Source organism: Heteronotia binoei, chromosome 21 (assembly GCF_032191835.1).
Source record: "Heteronotia binoei isolate CCM8104 ecotype False Entrance Well chromosome 21, APGP_CSIRO_Hbin_v1, whole genome shotgun sequence".
In the NCBI taxonomy this organism is placed as follows: Eukaryota; Metazoa; Chordata; class Lepidosauria; order Squamata; family Gekkonidae; genus Heteronotia; species Heteronotia binoei.
The window spans coordinates 59,105,341-59,128,052 of NC_083243.1; the positions used below are offsets into that span (position 1 = coordinate 59,105,341).

General features: G+C 45.5%; 1 protein-coding gene across 2 annotated transcripts in view; it reads left to right on the top strand.

The window, feature by feature from the left end:
- EGLN3 (egl-9 family hypoxia inducible factor 3) overlaps positions 1 to 21,420 on the top strand; it is a 49,946-nt gene extending 28,526 nt beyond the window's left edge. For both annotated transcript variants that reach the window (XM_060261881.1, XM_060261882.1), the window contains exons 2-5: positions 5,627 to 5,746; positions 16,828 to 16,964; positions 18,419 to 18,492; positions 19,588 to 21,420. In XM_060261881.1, the coding sequence (XP_060117864.1) occupies positions 5,627 to 5,746; positions 16,828 to 16,964; positions 18,419 to 18,492; positions 19,588 to 19,619 (363 nt within the window). In that variant the 3' untranslated portion in view covers positions 19,620 to 21,420. The remainder of the gene's footprint in view (positions 1 to 5,626; positions 5,747 to 16,827; positions 16,965 to 18,418; positions 18,493 to 19,587) is intronic.
- Positions 21,421 to 22,712: the final 1,292 nt, after the last annotated feature.

Consider the following 22,712-nt stretch of genomic DNA (forward strand, 5'->3'; position numbering starts at 1 on the left):
TAGGATAGGGGAGACTTCTCTTATAATAATAATAATAATAATAACTTTTTATTTGTATCCCGCCCTCCCCGCAAGCAGGCTCAGGGCGGTTCACAACATGTAAATACAGTATACAATACAGTATACAATACAGTAAATACAGTATACAATAAAACCATGTGCAATCAATTATAAATTCATATACAATTTCAGTTATAAAATCATCCTTAAAATCATTAAAATTACATTAGACTTAAGATTATGGTGCTATAATTAAGATCTTTCATAAAATCCAGTGATTAAAACATAGAACATATCCAGCAGGACTTTCTTGGCTCGGTATTATGTGAAGGGTGTTTTAAAGAGGTGGGTCTTACAGGCCCTGCGGAATTGATCTAAGCATCGCAGGGCCCATACCTCCTCCGGGAGTTGGTTCCACAGTAGGGGGGCCGCTATAGAGAAGGCCCGATCCCGGGTGGACTTCAATCTGGCCTCCCTTGGCCCAGGGATATTCAGCTGGTTCTTTCCAGCTGACCTCAGCGCTCTCTGGGGTTCATGCGGGGAGAGACGGTCCCTCAAGTAGACAGGTCCTCGGCCATATAGGGCTTTAAAGGTAATAACCAGCACCTTGTAACGAACTCGGTACGCCACCGGCAGCCAGTGCAGTCCGCGCAGCCCCGGCTGTATGTGCTCCCATCTTGGGAGCCCCAACAGCCGCCTAGCGCTGCGTTCTGCACCAGCTGCATCCGCCGAGTTCGGCATAGGGGCAGCCCCATGTAGAGGGCATTACAGTAGTGCAGTCTCGAGGTGACCGTAGCATGGATCACCATTGCTAGGTCCTGGCGCCCAAGAAAGGGGGCCAACTGCTTCGGCCGTCGAAGATGAAAAAACGCGGACTTGGCAGTGGCTGCTATCTGTGCCTCCATTGACAGTGAAGGCTCCAGAAGAACCCCCAAGCTCCTGACTCTATGGGCCGCTTTCAGCGGTACACCGTCAAAAGCCGGAAGGGGGATTCCCCCCCCCCCAGGGCACCACGGCCCAAGCAAAGGACCTCTGTCTTCATTGGATTCAACTTCAACCCACTCAGCCTGAGCCAACCTGCCACGGCCTGCAATGCTAAGTCCAGGTTCTCCGGGACGCAGCCAGGCTGGCCGTCCATTAGCAGATAGAGCTGGGTGTTGTCTGCATATTGGTGACACCCGAGCCCAAACCTCCGGGCAATCTGGGCAAGGGGGCGCATGTTGATGTTAAATAACATCGGGGAGAGAACTGCACCTTGTGGCACCCCACACACTAGTGGGTGCCTCTGGGACAGCTCTCCCCCAATTGCCACCCTTTGTCCCCGCCCATCAAGGAAGGAGGAAAGCCACTGTAAGGCCGACCCCCTAATCCCTGTGTCGGCAAGCCGGCGGGCCAGTAGCCGATGGTCGACCGTGTCGAACGCAGCCGACAAATCTAACAACATCAGCACCGCCACGCCGCCTCGATCCAGATGCCGCTGGAGGTCATCTACCAAGGCGACCAGCACTGTCTCCGTCCCGTGACCCGGACGAAAGCCGGACTGGTGGGAGTCTAAGGCGGAAGTGTCATCCAGAAATCTCTGTAACTGTGCCGCCACTGCCCTCTCAATAACTTTACCTGAAAATGGTAAGTTCGAGACCGGTCGATAATTCGCCAATTCGGCCGGGTTTGCTGTACTTTTTTTCAAGAGAGGGCGGACCATGGCCTCTTTCAAAGTTGTTGGAAATTGCCCTTCCAAGAGGGATCTATTTATGACATCCCGTACAGGATATCTTAGTTCCCTCTGACAAGGTTTAATTAGCCAGGAGGGGCATGGGTCAAGATCACAAGTTGTAGGGCGCACTGTAGAGAGAATCCCGTCGACTTCCCCTAAGCTAAGTGTGTCAAAGTGATCCAATCTAACATCAGAAGACAGGCACGGAGCCTCGGTTTCTAATACTGTGTCCAACGTGGCGGAAAGGTCATGGCGGAGCGATGAGATTTTGTCTGCAAAAAATTTCGCAAAAGCCTCACAGCCTATTTCCAATTCCCTTGCATTTGGTCTGCCCTGAGGCAGAGTGGTCAAATTCTCAATTATCTTAAATAATTGTGCCGGGCGCGAATTTGCAGACGCAATCCTGGCCGCAAAGTATTCCTTCTTTGCGGTCTTGGCAGTAGTATATGCAAAAAGGATCTAGGATTCTTAGTAGACCATATACTGAATATGAGTCAGCAGTGTGATGCGGTGGCTGAAAAGGCCAATGCGATTTTGGACTGTATCAACAGATGTATAGTCTCCAGATCATATGAAGTGATGGCATCACTCTGCTCTGGTTAGACCCCCTAGAGTATTGTGTTCAGTTCTGGGCACCACAATTTAAAAAGGATGTAGACAAACTGGAATGTGTACAGAGAAGGGCAACGAAGACGGTGAGGGGTCTGGAAACCAAGTCCTATGAGGAGCTGGGCATGTTTAACCTGAAGAGGAGACGACTGAGAGGTGATATGATCACCATCTTGAAGTACTTGAAGGGCTGTCATATAGAATATGGTGCAGAATTGTTTTCTGTTGCCCCAGAAGGTTGGACCAGAACCAGCGGGTTGAAATTACATCAAAAGAGTTTTCAACTTAACATTAGGAAGAACTTCCTGAGTGTGGTTCCTCAGTAGAACAGGTTTCCTTGGGGAGATGGTGGGCTCTCCTTCCTTGGAGGTTTTCAAATAGAGGCTAGATGGCCATCTGACAGCAATGCTGATTCTGTGAGTTACGCAGATCATGAGAATGAGGGTGGGAAGGGTTGCATCAGTGCTTAGTTCTCATGACCCTATCTTACATACCCAGGGAAATGCTGATTGCACTTTGAGGTCAGTCAGCAATTTTTTTCCAGGGCAAGGGGTCCTGAAGGTTTTTGCCATCTTCTGGGCTTGGAGCAGGAGTCACTGGGGATGGTATGTGTGTGGGGGAGGGGGAGGTATTTATGAATATACTGCATTGTGCAGGGGTTGGAATAGATGACCATGGAGGTCCCTTCCAACTCTATGATTCTAAGGCCTGTCTCTCACTTGCCAGTCTCAAATGAGGGCCTCCCAGGAAAATTGAGGCAATGGTGGTAACTCCCTGTGTACATACGCTTGAGTATTAGATTACAATCGCTATCATAGTCACTAGCAATTGTGGCCTCAGGCCTCTTCTGGTATCTCCCTAGTTGTAAAAACAGGCTAAATGAGTACGTGCTGTAAGGAAGATCTTCCTCCTCCCACTTCTAAATGTGTGTGTTCTTCTGTCTCATCTTCAGTTGTGTTTTGTGGTTTTGAGGGTGTTTTATATTTGGTTTTCTGTTGGATTACTGAAAATGAGAATTGGTGGTGCATGCTCTGTCTGAAGAGAAGTGTTGCTTATAAAAGTACTTGGTTACTTCTAAAGCTCAGTCCTGCCAGTAGACACGTACTACCTTATGAAAGCACAATTTGTATATCTTTACAGAGATCTATGCCTGAAGTCAGTGAAGTTTCCCTTCCTTTAAGGCATTAGGAAGTCAGCAGTTGCTGATGCTTTCAGACACAAGATACAAGGCAGTTTGAAGATGGAAACCAATAGCGGGGTTTTTGGGACGTCTGACCGCACCCCAGGATTGCTTGAGCACTTTTTCAAAAGAGGATGGTGGGTGGGAGGGAATTACTCAGGCATTTCAGTACCTAAAATAATGACATCATAGTGAAAAGTGTTACTACAGCATGAGCAGACTTCTTATGGACAAATGAGGAAAACAGGCAGAATGTTTGAGCATCAGAATTTATAGCCTGTTCTAAGTTTTAAAACCCAAGTTCTACACTTGGGCAAACTTTCAGTGAAACAGTTTGGTACCAGACATAACTGAGCACAGTAGGAAGTTCTCCACCACAGACTTCATTGAGATGCATGTTAAGTGTTCCAGATGCCATGAATTTCACGGCGAATTTTCAGTAAGTGTCCTTCAGTTAAAAGCCACTGGAATAACCCCAGACTGGACATTACAGGAAACTGTTGTAGCAAATCTATTTTTTCTTCCAGAAATGGAACTTTGGGAGAGGGGCAATGTGAATCTGCCTAGAGGGCCTTCATTGTTTCTCCACCTTGCACTTCTTTGCTCCAGATTGACTACTTCCTCTCTCCTGCACAAGGGTTTACAAATACAGTCTTGTGGGATTGGCTGTTTTAGGGATGTATGACATCTGAGTGAGTTGTAGTGGTTTGGGTGTTAATCCGGGACAGGGTTCCCCAAGGTGGTTCTCATGGGCACCATGGCATCTACCACTACTTCCCATTATGCTCACTGGGCTTTTCAGAAAGTAGATGGGGCCACTGTAAAGCAGGGCTTGTTATTGGCTGCCTTCATTCAAATGAAAGGGTTTTCCAGAGCTGCAGTAGCAGCTGCAGCCTCTGGACGATCAGAACTAGTAAGGTTCCAGGCTTCCATTAGCAAGTGTGTGGTTCCACTTCCCATTCATGTCTGACTGATTGTTGCCATGAGATTCGTTCACAAAGCAGAGGAGGAGCTTTGTTCTCGTCTAAAGAGTCCAGCAAGCTGGGCTGTTCATGAGGGGAGATAAGAGCAGGAGTGGAAGCCTACACCATCTTGCCCAGTCTTGCTGTTCTCCCAGTGGCTGGACCATGCTTCCAAAGTACAGTATTACCTTGACTGATCAATGGCCAGACTCTTAATAAGGCACCTTGATGAGTTCCACATGGTTGCCCTGCAATTCCTTTTCAAAACAAGGGAGGAGGTATTGCATTTGGCTCTTTCTTCTGTGGCAGCCATTTTGCGTTTGACTTTGTCTTCTGTTGAAGCATTTTTGGGATGGCTCCCAATATCCATCCTAAAATTGGAATGTTCCCAAAGGCAGAAATGGGTTAGGGACCCCTGGGTTAGGATGTAGGAGATTTCACTCAGCCGTTAATCTCATGGTGTGACTATGGTCCAATCACTTTCTATCAGCCCTAGCCTAGAGTGGTTTTGTGGGGTGCGAGGGGGGGGGGGGAAGTGGACAACCATGTATACAACTTTAAGTTCAGTGGAAGGAAGGGTAAGGTGAAAATGTGATACAGATGTGAAATTGAATAGGACTGGAATAGATAAGGTTACTTAATTCAACCACACCGAATTTGAATACGACTGGAATGGATAAGAAGGTTACTTAATTCAACTCCACCAAATTTGAATAGGACTGGAATGGACAAGAGGTTGCTTAATTCATCCACATGCACTCAGATAGCACTTGCTTAGTTCTCATTTATTTTTGTAGGAGTCACCCAAAAAATTGTGTCAATTGTTCCTTGATGAATCCTGCTTTTAAAACCCAACAAAAAACAATTTCCTTGCTGGTACTTTATAGACTATTCCTGAGTTTCACAAAGTTCAAATTGCTAACTTGTTAATGAAACATTATTCCACAGTTTTCACTAAGATCATTCTCCTTTAGAACCATTGCATTCAGTTTTACTAGAGTAGGAATTGTCTTTGTAAATGTGTTTTGTGTAAATAAACTCATTCATGGATGGCTTGGAAAGGTTGGAATTACTTATTAAATCACCCCAAAAGAGTAAATAGAAAGCTGTGGTAAGTTATGAAAAATAATCTTCTCCTTCACTTTTTATTTTCTCTCTTAGGCTATGGTCGCTTGCTACCCTGGGAATGGAACTGGGTATGTGCGTCATGTAGACAACCCCAATGGAGATGGACGCTGCATCACATGCATTTACTACTTGAATAAGAATTGGGATTCAAAGGTAAGCTAACCAGTTTAGATGCACATAAAAAGAAGGCTGCTCTTGAAATAGATTTTTTTACCCATTTACTTGTTTATCTTTTTGTCCACTGGTTGACGACCAGTGAGCAGGTAAGGACCTGGCTTGCAGGAGCTCTAGGTGAAACCAGGTGTTTTCTTCTCCTCTGCTTATTCTCCCAACAACTCTGAGGTCAGTCAGGCTAAGGTTTTAAGGTTTAGCGGAGATTTGAGCTTGATTTCCCCAGGCCTAACTGAACACCCCAACCCCTTACCTGTATTATTCTGGCTGTCTCATTTAACTGTTGGCCTCCATTCTGATACCACAGAATCCTGCCGCCTCTTTTCCAGTCCCTCAGCTGACTCTGCCTTTGTTCTCCTGTTGCTCCTTATGCCTGGAACTACTTCCCAGAACACTTCCATTATGTTTTCTCTCTTGCTTCACACACACACACACACACACACACAAACACACATACTTTTTGTGAAGCCTTTGGCATAACCCTTTAGTTTTCATCCTCCACTGAAACTAGGTGTGAAATTGAAGGCACAGTCCTTTCTTACTTATGCATGCCTTCCCTTCTCTTCCATTTGGTGTTTTCTTTGACCTAAATTATTGTAAATTCTGCAGAATAGGAACTTGTCATTGTTTACAGAAATTGATATAACAAAGAACATAAAAAGAGCCCTGCTGGATCAGGCTGGTAATCTTTTCTCACACAGTGGCTGACTAATTAACTCTTGGGGGCGAACAACAGAGCATAGACACTGAGGTTCACCCCTGGTATTGCCTCACGGGACTGGTATTCAGACTTTAATGCCTCTGAATGTGGAGGTTAGCTTGGATGAAACAAAATTACATCCACAAAAATATGGAATCTGACTGCTGAAACAGATTAAATAATGAATGAGAAGGCAGGTTGTGTCCTGTCTCCTTTGAACTACCTCCTGCATGGTGACTTTTGAAGTAAAACTTAAAACATTTGTGCTTATGCGAGGTTCTTTTTGGGTCTTGTATTATGAATAAAAAATTGGAAACTTTCATTCATTGAGATCTAAGCCCCCACCAATGCTGTATCCTCATAAAAAAAAAGCAATATATTTGATAAAATACCTATTTGGGGACTGCAGGGCAGGTTGTAATACACCCGACTGAAAAGGAAGTTGACATTGTGTCCTTAGAGTTGCTAACTATCAAAAGCATAGCTTTTCAAAGCCCCTAAAGTTGGGGGGCGGGGAGCCTATTTACATTATTTTAATAATAATGTTCAACCCTCATGGATGCTAAGGAGGGCTTGAAATATGAGAGAAGCAGTAAGGTTCTGAAATCTCAGAACAGATTGTGGGAGAGTGATGACCTCTCTTTGGGTTTTCAAACTAGTTTCTGTCTCTGGACAGTTCATTGTGTAGCTTGCAAACTTCTGTATCCATAGGGTCATTTTGCACATTTTATTTTTATCTCCATTTTCAAGTTTATCCTTAAACATTCTTAAAGTGTGAATTACAAACTGATGCATTTTCCAGGTACAGACCCTTATGAAGTCCAATGATGCAGCTTTGTCTCTGACCATTTGATAAATCAAAAGAGATTGGATTTAAACCCCACTCTTCACTACCTGATGGAGTCTCAGAGTGACTTCATATTTCCCTTCCCTCCCCACAACAGACACCCTGTGAGGTAGGTGGGCCTGAGAGCTCTGACAGAAACTGCTCTTTCCAGAACAGGTTCTGACAGAGTTATGACTGACCCAAGCCCACTCCAGCACACTTAACCACTACATCAAACTGGCTCTCCTGTAGGCATGAGGATTCTTTCAGTACAGTCACCCTCAGCTTTGTTCCTTTGGTGATATTACTCACTCCTGTGTTTCTTGTTTTGTAATTTAAGAATAATCTAAATCAGGGGTGTCAAACTCATTTGTTATGAGGGTTGGATCTGATATAAATGAGACCTTGTTGGGCCAGGCCATGTGTGTCATAAAATGTAATACCAGGTAGCAGAGATATAAACTTTATAAAGGGCACAGACAAACAAAATTTTTAGCAAACTTAAAATAAAACATAATACATTAGCACTTGTTGGTCTTAATGCAATCCAGGGAATTGGGCAAAGGAAGCTCTGGCTCTATCTTCTTCGTGGTCTCTGTGCTTCACACTCATGGAATAGAGCGCCTGCGCCGATCCCCGAATCGGTACCTAAAAAGCCCGGGATTTTTTCGTGCTCGGCACCAACGGGCATGTGCAGACATCCCAGTGCGCATGCTTGCCGGCAGCAGCGCAAGGATCCCGCCAGTTCCTTTCTGACTGCTGTGCTGAGAGGATCTCCTTTCGTGTCCCCGGTCGGTAAAGTAATCTTGGATTGCTTTTTTTGCCTGTTGTATAAAGCCCGTTTGTTATTTTTTTAGTGTGGGTAGTTAGTTAGTTGTTAGATAGTTAGTGTTGTTTAAAAATAAAAAGTTTGTTGGACTTGCCCTTTGGAGCTTGGTTTTTCCCCTGTATTTTCCCCCTCAGAGACTTTCCTGGGGTTTTTTCCTGGACGTCTATGGAAAGACCTTTTTTTTAAGAGGTGCTGCTCCTGTGGGAAGAAGATTGCCCCCCCGATGGCCATTCCCTCTGTCTCCTCTGTCTGTGCGAGGGACATCGCGTCGATTCTTGCGCACACTGTCTGAGTTTCTCCAAACAAACGCATAAGAATTGAGCGGTGAGGTACCTGCACCCCTTTGCCTTCGCATGACGCTTCAACATCGACCGCTCCACCGAGAAAGATCTTGCCGTCCCCGCGTCGTAGCCCTTCGGTGTTGAGAGACAGTGCTTTGCAGCTGCGCCTATTGGCATCAGAGCACGACATCGACCTGACTCAGCGCTCCCACTCTTCAGGGTCCAGGCGTCGCAGTGAGAGCGACTCGGTCTCGGAGGTGGAGGTGTCGGCGCCGATGGAGCCTTTGGCACCGATGGATCAGGCAAGGGGCTGGAGAGAGCTGGAACCGACTACAGTAACTCGTTGCTTCCCACCGCTTCCATCATGGGAGCAGCGCCAATGGCCTCCTTACGCTTATCCCTACCCACCGTACCAGTGGTACCCTCCTCGCAAGTTCGCAGACTGGGACCAGCAGTCCAAGGCATCCCACATGTCCAGGCTGTCTCAACATTCTAGATGACGTCCTTCGGCATCGATCTCTGTCCCACCTGACAGACGCAACGTGGTGGTGGAGGAAGTCCAACCTCGGTCGTCGGTGTCGATCCGGTCGCCCGTCAGAGAGTCTACTCCAGTTCTCTCAGAACGTTCTCTACACAGAGAGTCTTCATTGTCGGACTCTGAGGTCGGTACCGACGATCCGGACTGGGCTTTGGAACCTTCCCCAGTGTCTCATACGGCTGAGGATCTTCCCATCTCACCATCGGATCTTCCCATCTCAGTGTGGGAACAACTAACTCCCCTCCTGTCTTCCCTGAGTGAGGAGAAGAGGTCAGCTGCAAAGAAGTTGCAGAAGGAAGGCTTTGCTGTAGCCAAACAACAATTGGCTGCAGCAAAGCACATGGTCGACGTCTCAACAAGGACCATCACTTCTGCCATCTGCCTCCGCCGCCACTCCTGGCTCAGATCTACGGCTCTCCAGCAGGACACCAGGGCCTTCGTTGAAGATCTGCCCTTCGAGGGCGAAGGCCTGTTCAGCTCTACCACCGACAATGCGCTCCAGGAAATGGATAAAAGTATAAAAACTTCCAGGAACCTGGGCGTACCGGCATCTTCCAGAGCTGCGAGACAGAAACAGTGGCACAAGCCTTGGGCAAAGAAGCCGTACCAGAAGTTCTCCCCGGAACAGCAGTGGAGACCTCGCTTTGCTCAACCTGAGAGTAGGTCCCCATACAGGGGGAACAACAGAAACCGTTATGCTTCACAGACCACCGGCAAGTCCAAGGGCACTCGCCCTCAAAAGCAGGGCCTTTGACTTTCTGGCAGCACGCGTCACCATCCCCTCTTCCACTTCGTCTATCCGCCTCCGCCCATTCCTGTCGGCCTGGGAGTCCATCACTACGGACAGGTGGGTGCTTTCCATTGTAGTGGAAGGCTACAAAATAGATTTTGCTCAGATTCCGAACCAATCTGTGGTAATTACCACTCCCCCTTCCCCGCCTCTGCTGGCGGAGGTGAGCAACCTCTTACAGAAACAAGCCATAGAGAGGATCCCTATGGAGGCCAGGACGGGAGGCTTCTACTCTCGTTACTTCCTGCTTCTCAAGCGGGACAGGGGTCTAAAACCAATCAGGGATCTTCGGAATCTGAACAAATTTATTTTGTACCAGAAGTTCAGAATGTCCACTCTGCAAACAATTTTGCCCCTCATCAACCAAGGGGATTGGATGGCAACGCTGGACCTCAAGGATGCATACTTCCACGTCAGCATCCATCCTGCGTTCATCCATCCTTTGGTTTGCAGTAGGCTCTCAGCACTTCCAGTTCAAGGTTCTTCTGTTCGGTCTGTCCACCGCACCTTGGGTGTTCACGAAGATGATGAGCGTCGTGGCTGCCCATCTCCAGCTTCAAGGGATAGTTGTCTTTCCATACATCGACGACTGACGCCTTGTGGCGGAGTCGAAAGAGAGTTTGTCATCCCACATTGCCATCACTCTTCATCTTCTTGACACCTTGAGTCTGCAGGTCAGTTTGGAGAAATCACACCTTACTCCATCAAGGACAGCTCAGTTCATAGGGGCTTTGCTGGATACGAACCTTCATTGCGCGTTTCTGCCTCAGCAGAGAGCAATGGACATTATCAACCTTGTCGAATTTCTGCAGAGTCAAAAGTTGGGCATGGTGCAGCAGCTGCAGAGGATGCTGGGGCTGATGGCAGTGACTACAAGTGTGCTGCTCTTTGCGAAGCTGAGGATGAGAGGCCTACAGCTTTGGTTTCTTCATCAGTTTCGCCCGTTACAGGACTCACCTCAAAAGAGGTTTGTAATTCCACCTGTGACACTTCAAACACTGCAATGGTGGCTGTCAAAGGACAACATTTGTCAGGGAGCTCCCTTCCATCTACCTGCACCAACTGTGACTATCACAACAGATGCGTCTTTATGGGGTTGGGGGGCCCACATGGACGATCTGTGTGTGGGGGGTCCTTGGCCTTTGAAATTGACTCACTGCCACATAAATTACTTGGAATTGCTGGCAGTTCACTTTGCTCTTCGGTCTTTCCGCCCCATGGTGGCAGGGAAGGTTGTTGCTCTGCTAACAGACAATACCACTGCCCTGTGTTACATCAACAGGCAGGGAGGGACAGTCTCTCGACGGCTTTGTGCGCTGGCGCTGGATCTGTGGTTGGAGTGCCTGGACCACGACATCTTTGTGAAGGCAGCACATCTCCCAGGGGTCCTCAACTTGCAAGCAGACTCCCTCAGCAGGGGTGCGGCTTCCCCGTACGAGTGGGAGTTACAGTGGCGCTTCCTTTGACCCGTGTTTCAGCTCTGGGGGTATCCTCAGGTGGATGTCTTTGCCACAGCTGAAAACCGGAAGTGTCCTCTGTTTTGCTCCAGAGGGGGCTCAGATCCAGAGCGGGAGACGGTCTGCTGTTCCCGTGGGAAGGTCGGTTCCTTTATCTGTTCCCACCTCTGCCACTACTGACGAGGGTGGTCAACAAGATCGCAAGAGAGAGACCATGCTGTATCCTGGTGACTCCCTGGTGGCCTCGCCAGAACTGGTTCCCGATCCTGCTCCAACTGGCGAGGGGGGTCTTCTACCAGTTTCCGGCGGAACCGGACCTTCTGTCAGCTCAGGATGGTCATGTACTCCAACAATGTGCCCCACCTGAAGCTGACAACGTGGTTCATCGACTCTGTGCGTTCTCTAGCAGAGTCCAACATGTTTTCTTGAACAGCAGGAAACTTTCTACCCACGCTTCCTATGATAGGAAGTGGCGGAGGTTTCTGCAGTTCTTAATTGATCCCTCAGTTTCCCCCCAAAGGGTGGGGTTGTCGGTAATTTTTGAGTTTTTGTTATCTCTGGTGGATGCTGGCCTTGTTTTTTCTTCCATCAAGGTTTATTTGGCAGCAATTTCTGCTTTCCATGAACCAGTTGAGGGGCACTCTGTTTTTGCACACCCTCATTCTAAGAGGTTTTTGAAGGGTTCGCTTAGGCTTCATCCTCCATCGAGATGACCCCCACAGTTGTGGGATTTGACTTTAGTGTTGGACAGGCTGACTCGACGTCCTTTTGAGCCGATGGCCACATGTTCGTTACAGCTTCTATCTTGGAAGACTGCTTTTATGGTAGCCATCACATCAGCACGCCGTGCAGGGGAGCTCATGGCTATGCGTTGTGACCACCCATATCTAGTTTTTCAGGAGGCTGGAGTGTCGTTAGCTCCTGATATTTCTTTTCTCCCCAAGGTGGTTTCTCAGTTCCACCTCAACTTAAAAGTTTGGTTGCCCACTTTTCATCCTACACCTTCCTCGGATGAGGAATGGAGGTTTCATGCTCTAGATGTGAAGCGTGCTTTATTGTTTTAGTTAAGTCACTCCAAGAGTTTTCGTAAGGACCAGCAGCTTTTTGTTTCTAATGCTTCTCCTAAGTTAGGTTCCAGGATCTCGTCTCAGCAGCTTTCGAAATGGCTCACTGAGACTATTAAACTGTGTTATTTGTTGGCTAAGAAGCCGTTACCTGGGCCTATTCGCGGACACTCTACAAGAGCGATGGCGACGTCAATGGCGTTCCTGAAAGGCATTTCCCTGACGGATGTTTGCAAGGCTGCCACCTGGTCCTCTCTGCATGCCTTTATGAAGCACTACGTGCTGGACATGCATGCTCAACAGAGGACTTGTCTGGGAGCTGCGGTGCTGCAAGCTGTTTCTTCTGGTTGACCGTCTTCCCACCTCCAGGTATGTCTTGCTTGCTAATCTCCCATGAGTGTGAAGCACAGAGACCATGAAGAAAATAGACAGGTTTCTTACCTGTAACTGTAGATCTTCGAGTGGTCATCTGTGCATTCACACTACCCGCCCTCCTTCCCCACTGCTGATGGTCTCACTCCAGTAGGGGCTTCCAGCGGTCAGGAAGGAGCTGGCGGGATCCTCGCGCTGGCACCAGCAAGCATGCGCACTGGGACGCCTGCGCATGCCCGTTGGTGCCGAGCGCAAAAAATCCCAGGCTTTTTAGGTACCGATTCGGGGATTGGCGCAGGCGCTCTATCCCATGAATGTGAATGCACAGATAACCACTCGAAGATCTACAGTTACAGGTAAGCAACCTGTCTTTCCTTCCTTCTCCAGGGGACCAGGAGGGAGAGGACCCTCAGCCAGTAGAAGGAAGAGAGGCTTGGCTCAGAAGCTGTGCTGTGCGATTGAGAGAGCCTGGCAAAGAAAGCTCTCCCTCTCCCCCTTCCTCCTCAATGGACAAAAGAGAGGCTTTGATCTGTAGTTCCTGTGCAGTTGAGCAAGCCTAGCAAAGCAAGCTGGGATGCAGAAGGAAGCAAGAGAGGGAGAAGGAAACAGATGACAGCCAGTTGCTCGGGGGCCTGATAGGAGCCCTCTGAGGGCCTGACTTGAGGGCCCCCAGGCTGCATGTTTGACACTCCTGACCTAAATGCAGCTTATTACCAGAGTTTTTGTACTGGGTAACACTCAAATACAAAATAATCTACAACCTGCATCAGTTTTTGTTGTAATTAATAGTAGTTATAATGGCATTGGTACATGGCATTTTACAAAATAATGTAAAGCAATAAAAGACACCTGTATGTTATGTAACGCTTTCAAGTATGCAAGATACACACATTTATTTTATTGTCAACCTGCACCTCAAGGCCTTAGCCAGCCTCATTCCCCCATATGTCTTCATGGCTGGCATGGGAGACTGTGGGACCAAAGCTGCAGACTAGTTCCCTTCCAAAGCTGGTGTGGTGTAGTGGTTAGGAACAGCAGATTCTAATCTGGATAACCAGGTTTGATTCTTTACTCCCCCACAAGAAGCTTGCTTGGGCCACTCACAGTTCTCTCAGAACTCTCTCATCCTCACCTTCCTAACAAGGTGATTGTTGTGGGACGAGGAAGGGAAGGTGGTTATAAACAGCTTTGAGATTCCTCAAGGTGGAGAAAAGTAAGGTATAAAACCCAACTCTTTTTCTGCTTGACTAGATTTTTGGCCTCACCATAGGGTTTCCCAGGAGAAAAATATCTTCCTTTTCCTACTGTTCTTCTTGGTGAAGAAAAGTGTTAAACAGAAATCATAAACTGTTGCTGTGTAAACATACCTTAAGGCTTCTAGCTAGCACTTGCGTAGGTGCTAATGGCAGAAGTGAAGAGCACTAAACAAGCAGCGAAGTGATGCAAATAATCCCAAGTTTTTATGAGTTTAGATTTAAGCAGTTACTCCAGGCAGTCCATTGAAATCTTTGGCGTTAGACTGGAGTAACTGTGCATCAGTGTGCTGCAACAGAAGAGTGAGGAACTGTTGTCATTAGCCAGTGAAAACATAACATTATTTATTGGTTTTATGGACAATACAAATAGTGGTAAAACACAATCTCTGCAATACAAAAATGAAGTTAAATAGCATAAAATTATAGGTTTTTATATACATGTTAAATAAGAAGCTGTGTGCAGACACTGGTGATTTAAGAGGGTTCTACGAAGCCCTGAAGGCAGTATATGGCCCATCATATCAGGCTCAGAGTCCCTTGCGTAGTGCAGACGGCCAAGTGCTCCTCACAGACAAGGCATCCATACTGAACCGGTGGTCGGAGTATTTTCAGGCTCTCTTCAGTGCCAACCGCGTAGTTCAAGATTCAGCAATCCACCTCACCCCACTTTAACCAGTGAAAACAGAGTTGGATGAGATCCCCACCCTAGAAGAGACTGTTAAAGCCATCAAGCAACTGAAAAGTGGCAAGGCAGCGGGAGTTGATGGAATTCCACCAGAGATCTGGAAGCATGGGGGCACAGTACTACATAGCGCACTTCACAAAGTACTTGTCACCTGCTGGGAACAAGGCAAACTACCACAGGACTTTCGCGATGCAATCATCATCACTCTACACAAGAACAAAGGAGAAAAGTCAGACTGCTCCAACTACCGTGGGATAACCCTGCTCTCCATCGCAGGCAAAATCCTTGCCAGAATACTCCTGAACAGACTGGTGACCACCATTGCAGAAGAACTCCTCCCAGAGAGTCAGTGCGGCTTCAGAGCTAACAGGAGCACCACCGACATGGTATTTGTTCTCAGGCAGCTCCAAGAGAAATGCAGGGAACAGAACAGGGCTCTGTATGTGACTTTTGTCGACCTTACCAAAGCTTTCGATACCGTTAGCAGGAAAGGCCTGTGGCAAATCTTGGAACGTTTAGGATGTCCCCCAAGGTTCCTCAGCATGATCATCCAGCTATATGAAGACCAGCGAGGCCAAGTCAGACACTGCAACGACCTCTCGGAGCCCTTCCCAATAGGCACAGGTGTAAAGCAAGGCTGCGTTCTCGCGCCAACTCTCTTTACGATCTTCTTTAGCATGATGCTTCAAAGAGCCGCAGTAGATCTAGATGATGACGATGGTGTCTACATCCGCTATCGCACCGATGGCAGCCTGTTCAACCTGAGGCGACTAAAGGCTCACTCCAAGACAATGGAAAAACTCATCCGAGAGCTACTATTTGCTGATGCTGCTGCACTCGTCTCCCACTCGGTATCAGCTCTGCAGCATATGACGTCCTGCTTTGCAGAGGCTGCCAAGCTATTCGGCCTAGAAGTTAGTCTGAAGAAGACAGAAGTTCTCCACCAGCCTGCACCCCAGGAAGATTATCACCCTCCCTGCATCACTGTGGGTGAATCAGTACTGAAGACAGTCCAGCAGTTCAGCTACCTGGCGTGCATCATCTCCTCAGATGCCAAGATCGACAAGGAGATTGACAACAGGCTGGCAAAGGCAAACCGTGCATTTGGCCGACTGCACAAAAGAGTGTGGAGCAACAAGCATCTGAAAAAAGGCACAACGATCAATGTTTACAAAGCGGTTGTGATGACAACCCTCATCTACGGCTCCGAATCGTGGGTTTTATACCGTCATCACCTGCGACTCCTTGAGCGCTTTCATCAGCGCTGCCTTCGCACCATCCTCAACATCCACTGGAGTGACTTTGTGACCAATACTGAAGTCCTCAAGAGGGCAGCGGTTACAAGCATCGAAGCACTGCTGTTGAAGACGCAGCTGCGCTGGGCAGGGCATATTTCTAGGATGGAAAACCACCGCCTTCCCAAGATTGCTCTGTATGGCGAACTTTCCACCGGCCATCGAAATAGAGGGGCACCAAAGAAGAGGTACAAGGACTCCTTGAAGAAATCCCTTGGCACCTGTCGCATCAACCATCACCAGTGGTCTGACCTAGCCTGAGATCGCAAAGCATGGAGGCACACCATCCACCAGGCTGTCTCTTCCTTTGAGAACGCACGCATAGCTGGTCTTGAGGACAAAAGGAGATTGAGGAAGAATCGCACTGCTACAGCACCAACCCCAAATCAGACTTTTCCCTGCAGCCACTGTGGCCGGATCTGCCTGTCCCGCATTGGTCTTGTCAGCCACCAGCGAGCCTGCAGCAGACGTGGACTACTGCACTCTTCCTAAATCTTCGTTCACGAAGTCAAGCCGAGAGAAATAAGAAAGTAAGCAGGAGCTATAAAAGTATCATTAAATCCCTTTTATGGAGCCAGAATTGTTTCTAGTCTTTGAGAGCAATCCTAAGCAAATCTGCTTCGAATTTTACTTCAGTCTGTTCAGTGGTGCTTTCTCCCAGGAAAGTGTTTTTAGGATTGCACTGAAGGTCGTGCCATCAATACAACTAATCTTTGAGAAACAATTTAATGTTTATTCCATTGGCAGCCAGTCTTAATTCCATTATTTCACGAGGTGAGGATAAGTTGTTCCTGCTGAGTATCTTTCTGTTGCCATTTACTTTTGGTATTTTTGCTTTTTAAATTAAACATTCTATCCCATTTCTTGTGTGCTTAAGAAGAAAATCTGATTTTTAAGGCAGGCTTGTGAATGACCCTATAAAAGTATAAAATGAACAATTCCTTTATTTCCCTTGTTCTTTTTCCGAAAGCTTCATGGTGGGATTCTCCGAATCTTCCCAGAAGGGAAGTCCTATGTAGCAGATGTGGAACCTATCTTTGACAGACTACTTTTCTTCTGGTCAGATCGAAGGAACCCGCATGAAGTGCAGCCTTCCTATGCAACAAGGTAATGAACATGTGATTTTGTATTCATGGAATCCAGAGAAACAGCCCCATAATCAGTGGTAGACCACTGGCATCTCCAGTTACAGGTAGCAGAACTTAGGCAGCAAAACTGAGAAAATATTATGCCTGGAGGCCATGGAGAGCTTCTGCCAGTCAGAGTAGCTATTACAAAACTAAATGGACTATGGGTCTGCCTCCACATAAAGTAGTATCTTATGCTCATAAAAGGCCAAAATTAGGCTTCCTGTTAGAAATATAATTAACTTTTCCAAAACTTCACTACATTTTCAACAAAAGCTGTGTACGATAGGCCTGATAACTGCAAAATTAGATGCATGCATGTAGCATGCAAGAACGTACCTTGTTTGTGGGTGACCTGGTTTTTGTGTTTTTGTAGTTTGTCATTGTTATTTAAGGTTAAAAATTTAAAATTAATTCATCAAAAACTAATTGTGCTGTACTTCTGATTGGTATTCATTACGCATATGATAGCAATGAACATATGAAGCTAACTTACACCGAGTCCGACCACAGGCCTATCAAGATCACTATTGTCTACTCTGACTGGCAGTTGCTCTCCATGGTCTCAGGTAAAGGCCTTTTGCATCATGTACTACTTAACACAGGGTTGTCAAATGTCTGGCCCATCCAGGGCTTTAATTAGGCCCGCTGAGTTCTCCCCCTCCCACCACCACCTTTGAAGCTCCGAGGCTGCTGAAGTTCCTACCACCTATCTCAGTGTTGTGCAGGAGGCACTATGAACTGTCTTAATAGTTGCCATCCTTCTGATTAGATTTAAATTTGGTTTTAGATTTTTATATCTTATGTTTTAATGTTATTGTGTTTACTTAATGAAATGTTGTGACCCACCCTGAGCCTGCTTTCGGGGGAGGGCAAGATATGAATAAAATAAATAAACTTGAAGTTCTTGAAGGGCTGTGCAATTCAAGCTTTAAACCTCTTTTACATGTCCTTCTAATTCCATGGTTGCTGCTAGCTCTTGGTTTCTCTCTCCTGAATCAGTGCAAGAATAAAGATCGCTGCCCATGTGGTTTTTCCCTGTGGCATCTTTACCTAATACACAAGCGGTGCCTGGATAACTGGGAAATTCATTCTGGACAAGAACCAAGCAGCTGTAGGTCGGTGCTTAGAATATTGCTAGGTAGTATCTCATAAATGTAACTGAAGTAAGCTATGTGGTGCTACATTGATATCTGTAGAGATCTAAAACCTGAGAGGGCCAGAAAACCAGTTATGTTTACCTATTATTTATATGCTTGGTGCGAATAGAGCTGTGCTGTACCTAAGGACTCATCTGGTTGCTTAGTAATGTATTCCAAATGTTGCCACAAATCCCTGTTTTGTTATTGTATTTGTATAAGGGGGGGAAATCTAGTGTTCTGCTCTCAATTGGGAAGCTTTCAAAGATGTAAATTGATTTCCTTTCCTTTACAGATATGCCATGACTGTATGGTATTTTGATGCTGAAGAAAGAGCAGAAGCCAAAAAGAAATTCAGGAATTTAGTTGGTATGATCAATTATTTACAATATCATCAGACTTGTACAGCCATCTTCATACTGTGTTGGGGTATCACTGGCTTATTAGAATTAATTTGTGAGGGATGCACACCTGTGGCCTGATCCTGTAAAAGCAGTCTGCATGAGGAAGTGGACATCTTTAGAAAGAAATGGTGCATTAAGTATGCTACTGCTTGCCTTAAGCAATTGGGCAAGGCACTGAAAAAGCCATACATTTACCAAACATGCCTCATACAGTCTTTGTACCAGAGCATCGCCATACCCTGCAAGCAGTGGCCAGTGAAGCAGAAATTGGTGCAGGGAAATTCTGTGCTCACCAATATCATAGTTTGTTTTTTTCTTTAATGACATCTAACCAGAGGGAGGTGGTTGCCACTCATAATACTTAGTTTGGGTTATGCCAATAAAGGTTTTTGGAATTTTAATACATAGTTTGGTATGAAATTGTTTTAGTTTCACTCCTATTGTAGGAGTTTCACTCCAGCACATTTTCATCCCATCCTTTCTTCAATGAGCACAGGGCAATGTACATAGTGTTCTTCCCTCATATGACTAGGCTGAGAGAGAGAGACCATCAGCATCACCCAGCTGCATAACTAAGTGGAAATGTTTACCTAGGTCTTCCCAGTCCTGATCCAAGCCCTAACCAATATACCATACTGGCCTACTCACTTCAGAGATTGAGGCAATGCTCCTAAGGAGCTAGTTGAGATAAAAGTCAAGATTGAGTTTTGGTTGTCTTTTTCATGTGTGCACATTTTGCTTTGCCTAAGTCGGCAATACAGGGATGAAATTAAATTGTGTAAGGGGGGAGGTACTTTAAGCACCTTAACAATTCTTGATGCTTTGTCATGATATCGAATAATAAAAATATATTTCCTAGTCCACTAAAAAAAATCCAGTAGCCTACTCTTTCGGTGTGTAGTCCTTTGAGAGAGAATGGTGCTCTCATTGAAATTAAAATGCAAAGCTCATATTAGTGTCCAAGGTACTGGAACTTTCTCAAGAAAAAAGAACTTTGTCCAAGAATGTTTGGTCTTGTTTGTGTTGTGTAAATCTGTCCTCTCTTTTTTCACCCCTCTAGATGCAGGGAAGACAGAAGCAGTTCTCAATTAAGACTGAACAGTGATTTCCCAGAGAAATTTTTTTGTAGTGATATTTTTGGGACTCTTCACAAGCAATAAGATCCAAAGATGACATGGTCTGTTTCTGGTGATTACTGGACACTCTTCTTACCTGCAGATATGCACTATTTTGAGCACTGTTTAGAGTTTGCATATTATACTTATGGTACTCATGGCAACTTCATAATCATACCTGTCCGGCATAAAAACACCCATGTTTTCAACTTGGCTTTCGCAGAAGAACACTACTAGAAATTTTAGAAAGTGAAGATGATCACCAAGCCATCCTGCAAATGTTGACCAACGGGCCTTTAGCCTTACTGATATTAAAAGATACTTGACATTCAAAATAGTTGGGGAAACCTGACTCTTATATTTGCACTTTATTTAAATATTCTGGTTCAACGGGAAGGAGCTTTGTAAAAGAACTTCAATGGCAGACTGCAGATGGCAATCAGGAATGGAAAATATTGAACTGTGTATTTGCCAAGCACCGATTTTGTAATGTTCATCATGGGGCCTTTGATGGGTTGCCTGGTCACTTTGCTTTGCAAACTATTGGCTTAACTGTCTTATATCATTAATTTCTTAAAAGGATAAGCCTTCCACTTGCCATAAAACTGCCTGGATTTGATCCACATTGCTGAAGTCAAGCAGCAGCGGTTCCATTGCTTGGCTTTTCAGAGCCCCAGGATAGGGGCAGAGGCAGTTGTGCAGCTGTCTACTATTTTGTAAAAAACACCCTTTTTTCTAAAATCAGATGGGTCTGGGTATCCTTTTAACAGAAAACCCTTTGTTTCATAGGGCAACTAGTTCCTCCAGTTCCCATCCAAATTTTTAAACTTTCTGAAACATTGGTGACAAACTAAATGTGTTTAATGCCAAGAAATCCTTTTTTAAAAACTGATCTTCCACCAGCCACGCATTGAATGACAGAAGTGGAACTCTGAAAATCCAGCTTCATATTTGTCAGACTGGCAAAGGCATGGTGGGTGACTTAGCCAATTAAATAATATGGGATGCAAATCAAGCTGTGATTAAATTTCTCATCAGCATTAATGGGGCTAGGGATTGTACCATTGGATCTTAAACCTAATCTCAATTGTTTTTGAATTTATGAGAACAATTCTTTGATTGGGACAGCAAAAAGGGTTTTCAGATGGGATATGCCAGTTGATATTCCTACACAGAATTATAAAGCATCACCCATCAGGCAGATGCACTGTGAAAATGTATTGAAATAGGGCTCTTAGCTTCCATGCTATCAAGTTGCATTCACACTGCAGGGCAGATGTTTGTGTACTTTTTTTGTGTGTGTGTACTGTCAGAGCAAAAAATAGCCTTGTTCCCAACAGCTTTTTTCCTTGTCTCCTGTATTTGAGCCACATGTGTACACAGATAGGATTAGTAGTGACTGAGCACTGATTTTTCCATTCTAGAGCAGACATGAAGAATTTGTGACCTACTCAACTGAACTCAGTCCGATCATGCATTGTGGTCTACAAGCTACTTGCCTAGTTCTCAGCTGTGGCAGGAAAGCCACAAAACCAGGAGGTTCATTGAATCCCTCATGGGCCACTTTCTCTGGCTGATTTGATTGAGTTCAGTTTGTGATCTTGTTATGCAATCCTCCTGAACTAGAGTCACTAAAAAAATCCCTTCGTTTTGTAACTTTTCTGTTCCTGGTGGTAAAAACTGGTTCATGCTTAGCAACAATATCCTTATTTCCATCAGAATATGTAATGTAAATACTTGGTTTATAAACACATTCTCTTCATTGATATCTACAGCAATGTTGTGTCAGAACACCTTCTTTGTTTTTTGCTGTGCATATATTTCCCTCCATGTGCTTTCTAGGAATGCTAATAGACTGGCAATTTCCACTCTTCTCTTCCGCACTAACCAATCTTTTCTTCAGCCTATTCATTTCCCACTGTTAATTTTTTATGCCGCTAAAGATGACATGGCTGTCATTATATGCCTCATTCAAGGGCAAACACATTGCTTCCTCAGACATGGAGCCAGTGAACAAGACCAGTATTTTAGGGGGGCCCAGCCTTAATCATATTCTGTTGAGAATATTTCAGGTAGACAACAGTGCAGGATATAAAAAGCAATATATTTAATGGGAATAATTTGTTTCCCAAAGGAGGGCTATCTGGCTGCCTGCATTTGGGGGTTTGACTTTTCAAGGTATCAACTTGGAGAGGGGCCATGCTCAGTGATAAAATATTGCTTTTCATGCAGAAGGTTCTGGGTGCAACACTTGTCATTGCTAGTTAAGAGTAAGGCAGTAGAGGATGTGAAAGACATCTACCTGAGATCCTGGAGAGCTGCTGATATTCCAGGAAGAATACCAACCTTGATAGATCAATGGTCTGGTATAATGCAGCTTCAAGTGTTCCCATGCTTATTTTCTCTCTCAGTTTTCCTTGAAGAGTAATATCGCTTGTCATCACTATGGTGAGCCTGTCATGTGACCTTAGGACATAAAGCTTTTATTGCATATTAGGAAGAAATAATTTGCTTAGTTGGACTTCCATAGATAAGGTGCAGGAGACGGTTAATTCAGTTTATATTAGAGAACTCTAAATTACCAAAATTTAGCAGTTACTTTTCTATATCCATATTCCCAAGTACCAAAAATATGTTCAGGGTTCCCCCCAAAAGTTTCTCTGTTCATGCTATTTAAGGACACATAGGGATGTGGATTGTCTTTTGGAGAATGCCTAGAACCCAGTGGGGTGCACATTACACCAGCTGAAACTGCAATTTACCTTGTCTAAGATTTTTTAAAAACTGACCTTTTTTTGTAACAGTACTACTACCATTTAAAAAACAGATGTCTCATTAGAACTGAAAGATGTTTTCATTAAAAAAAACCCCCAGTGGTGGTCACAACAGCCATCCATGTAACTCATCCACTCCTGCCAATCTAAAGTTTTGCCTTACTTTTCAAGATCATTCTCACCCTGACTATACCCAGGTGAATCTTCCTTTAGCTACTAATGATTGGATTCTACAAATCCACTCTATTAATGGTTCTTTCCTCTGGCAGAAGAGCTCTTGGATCGGCAGAAGGCTC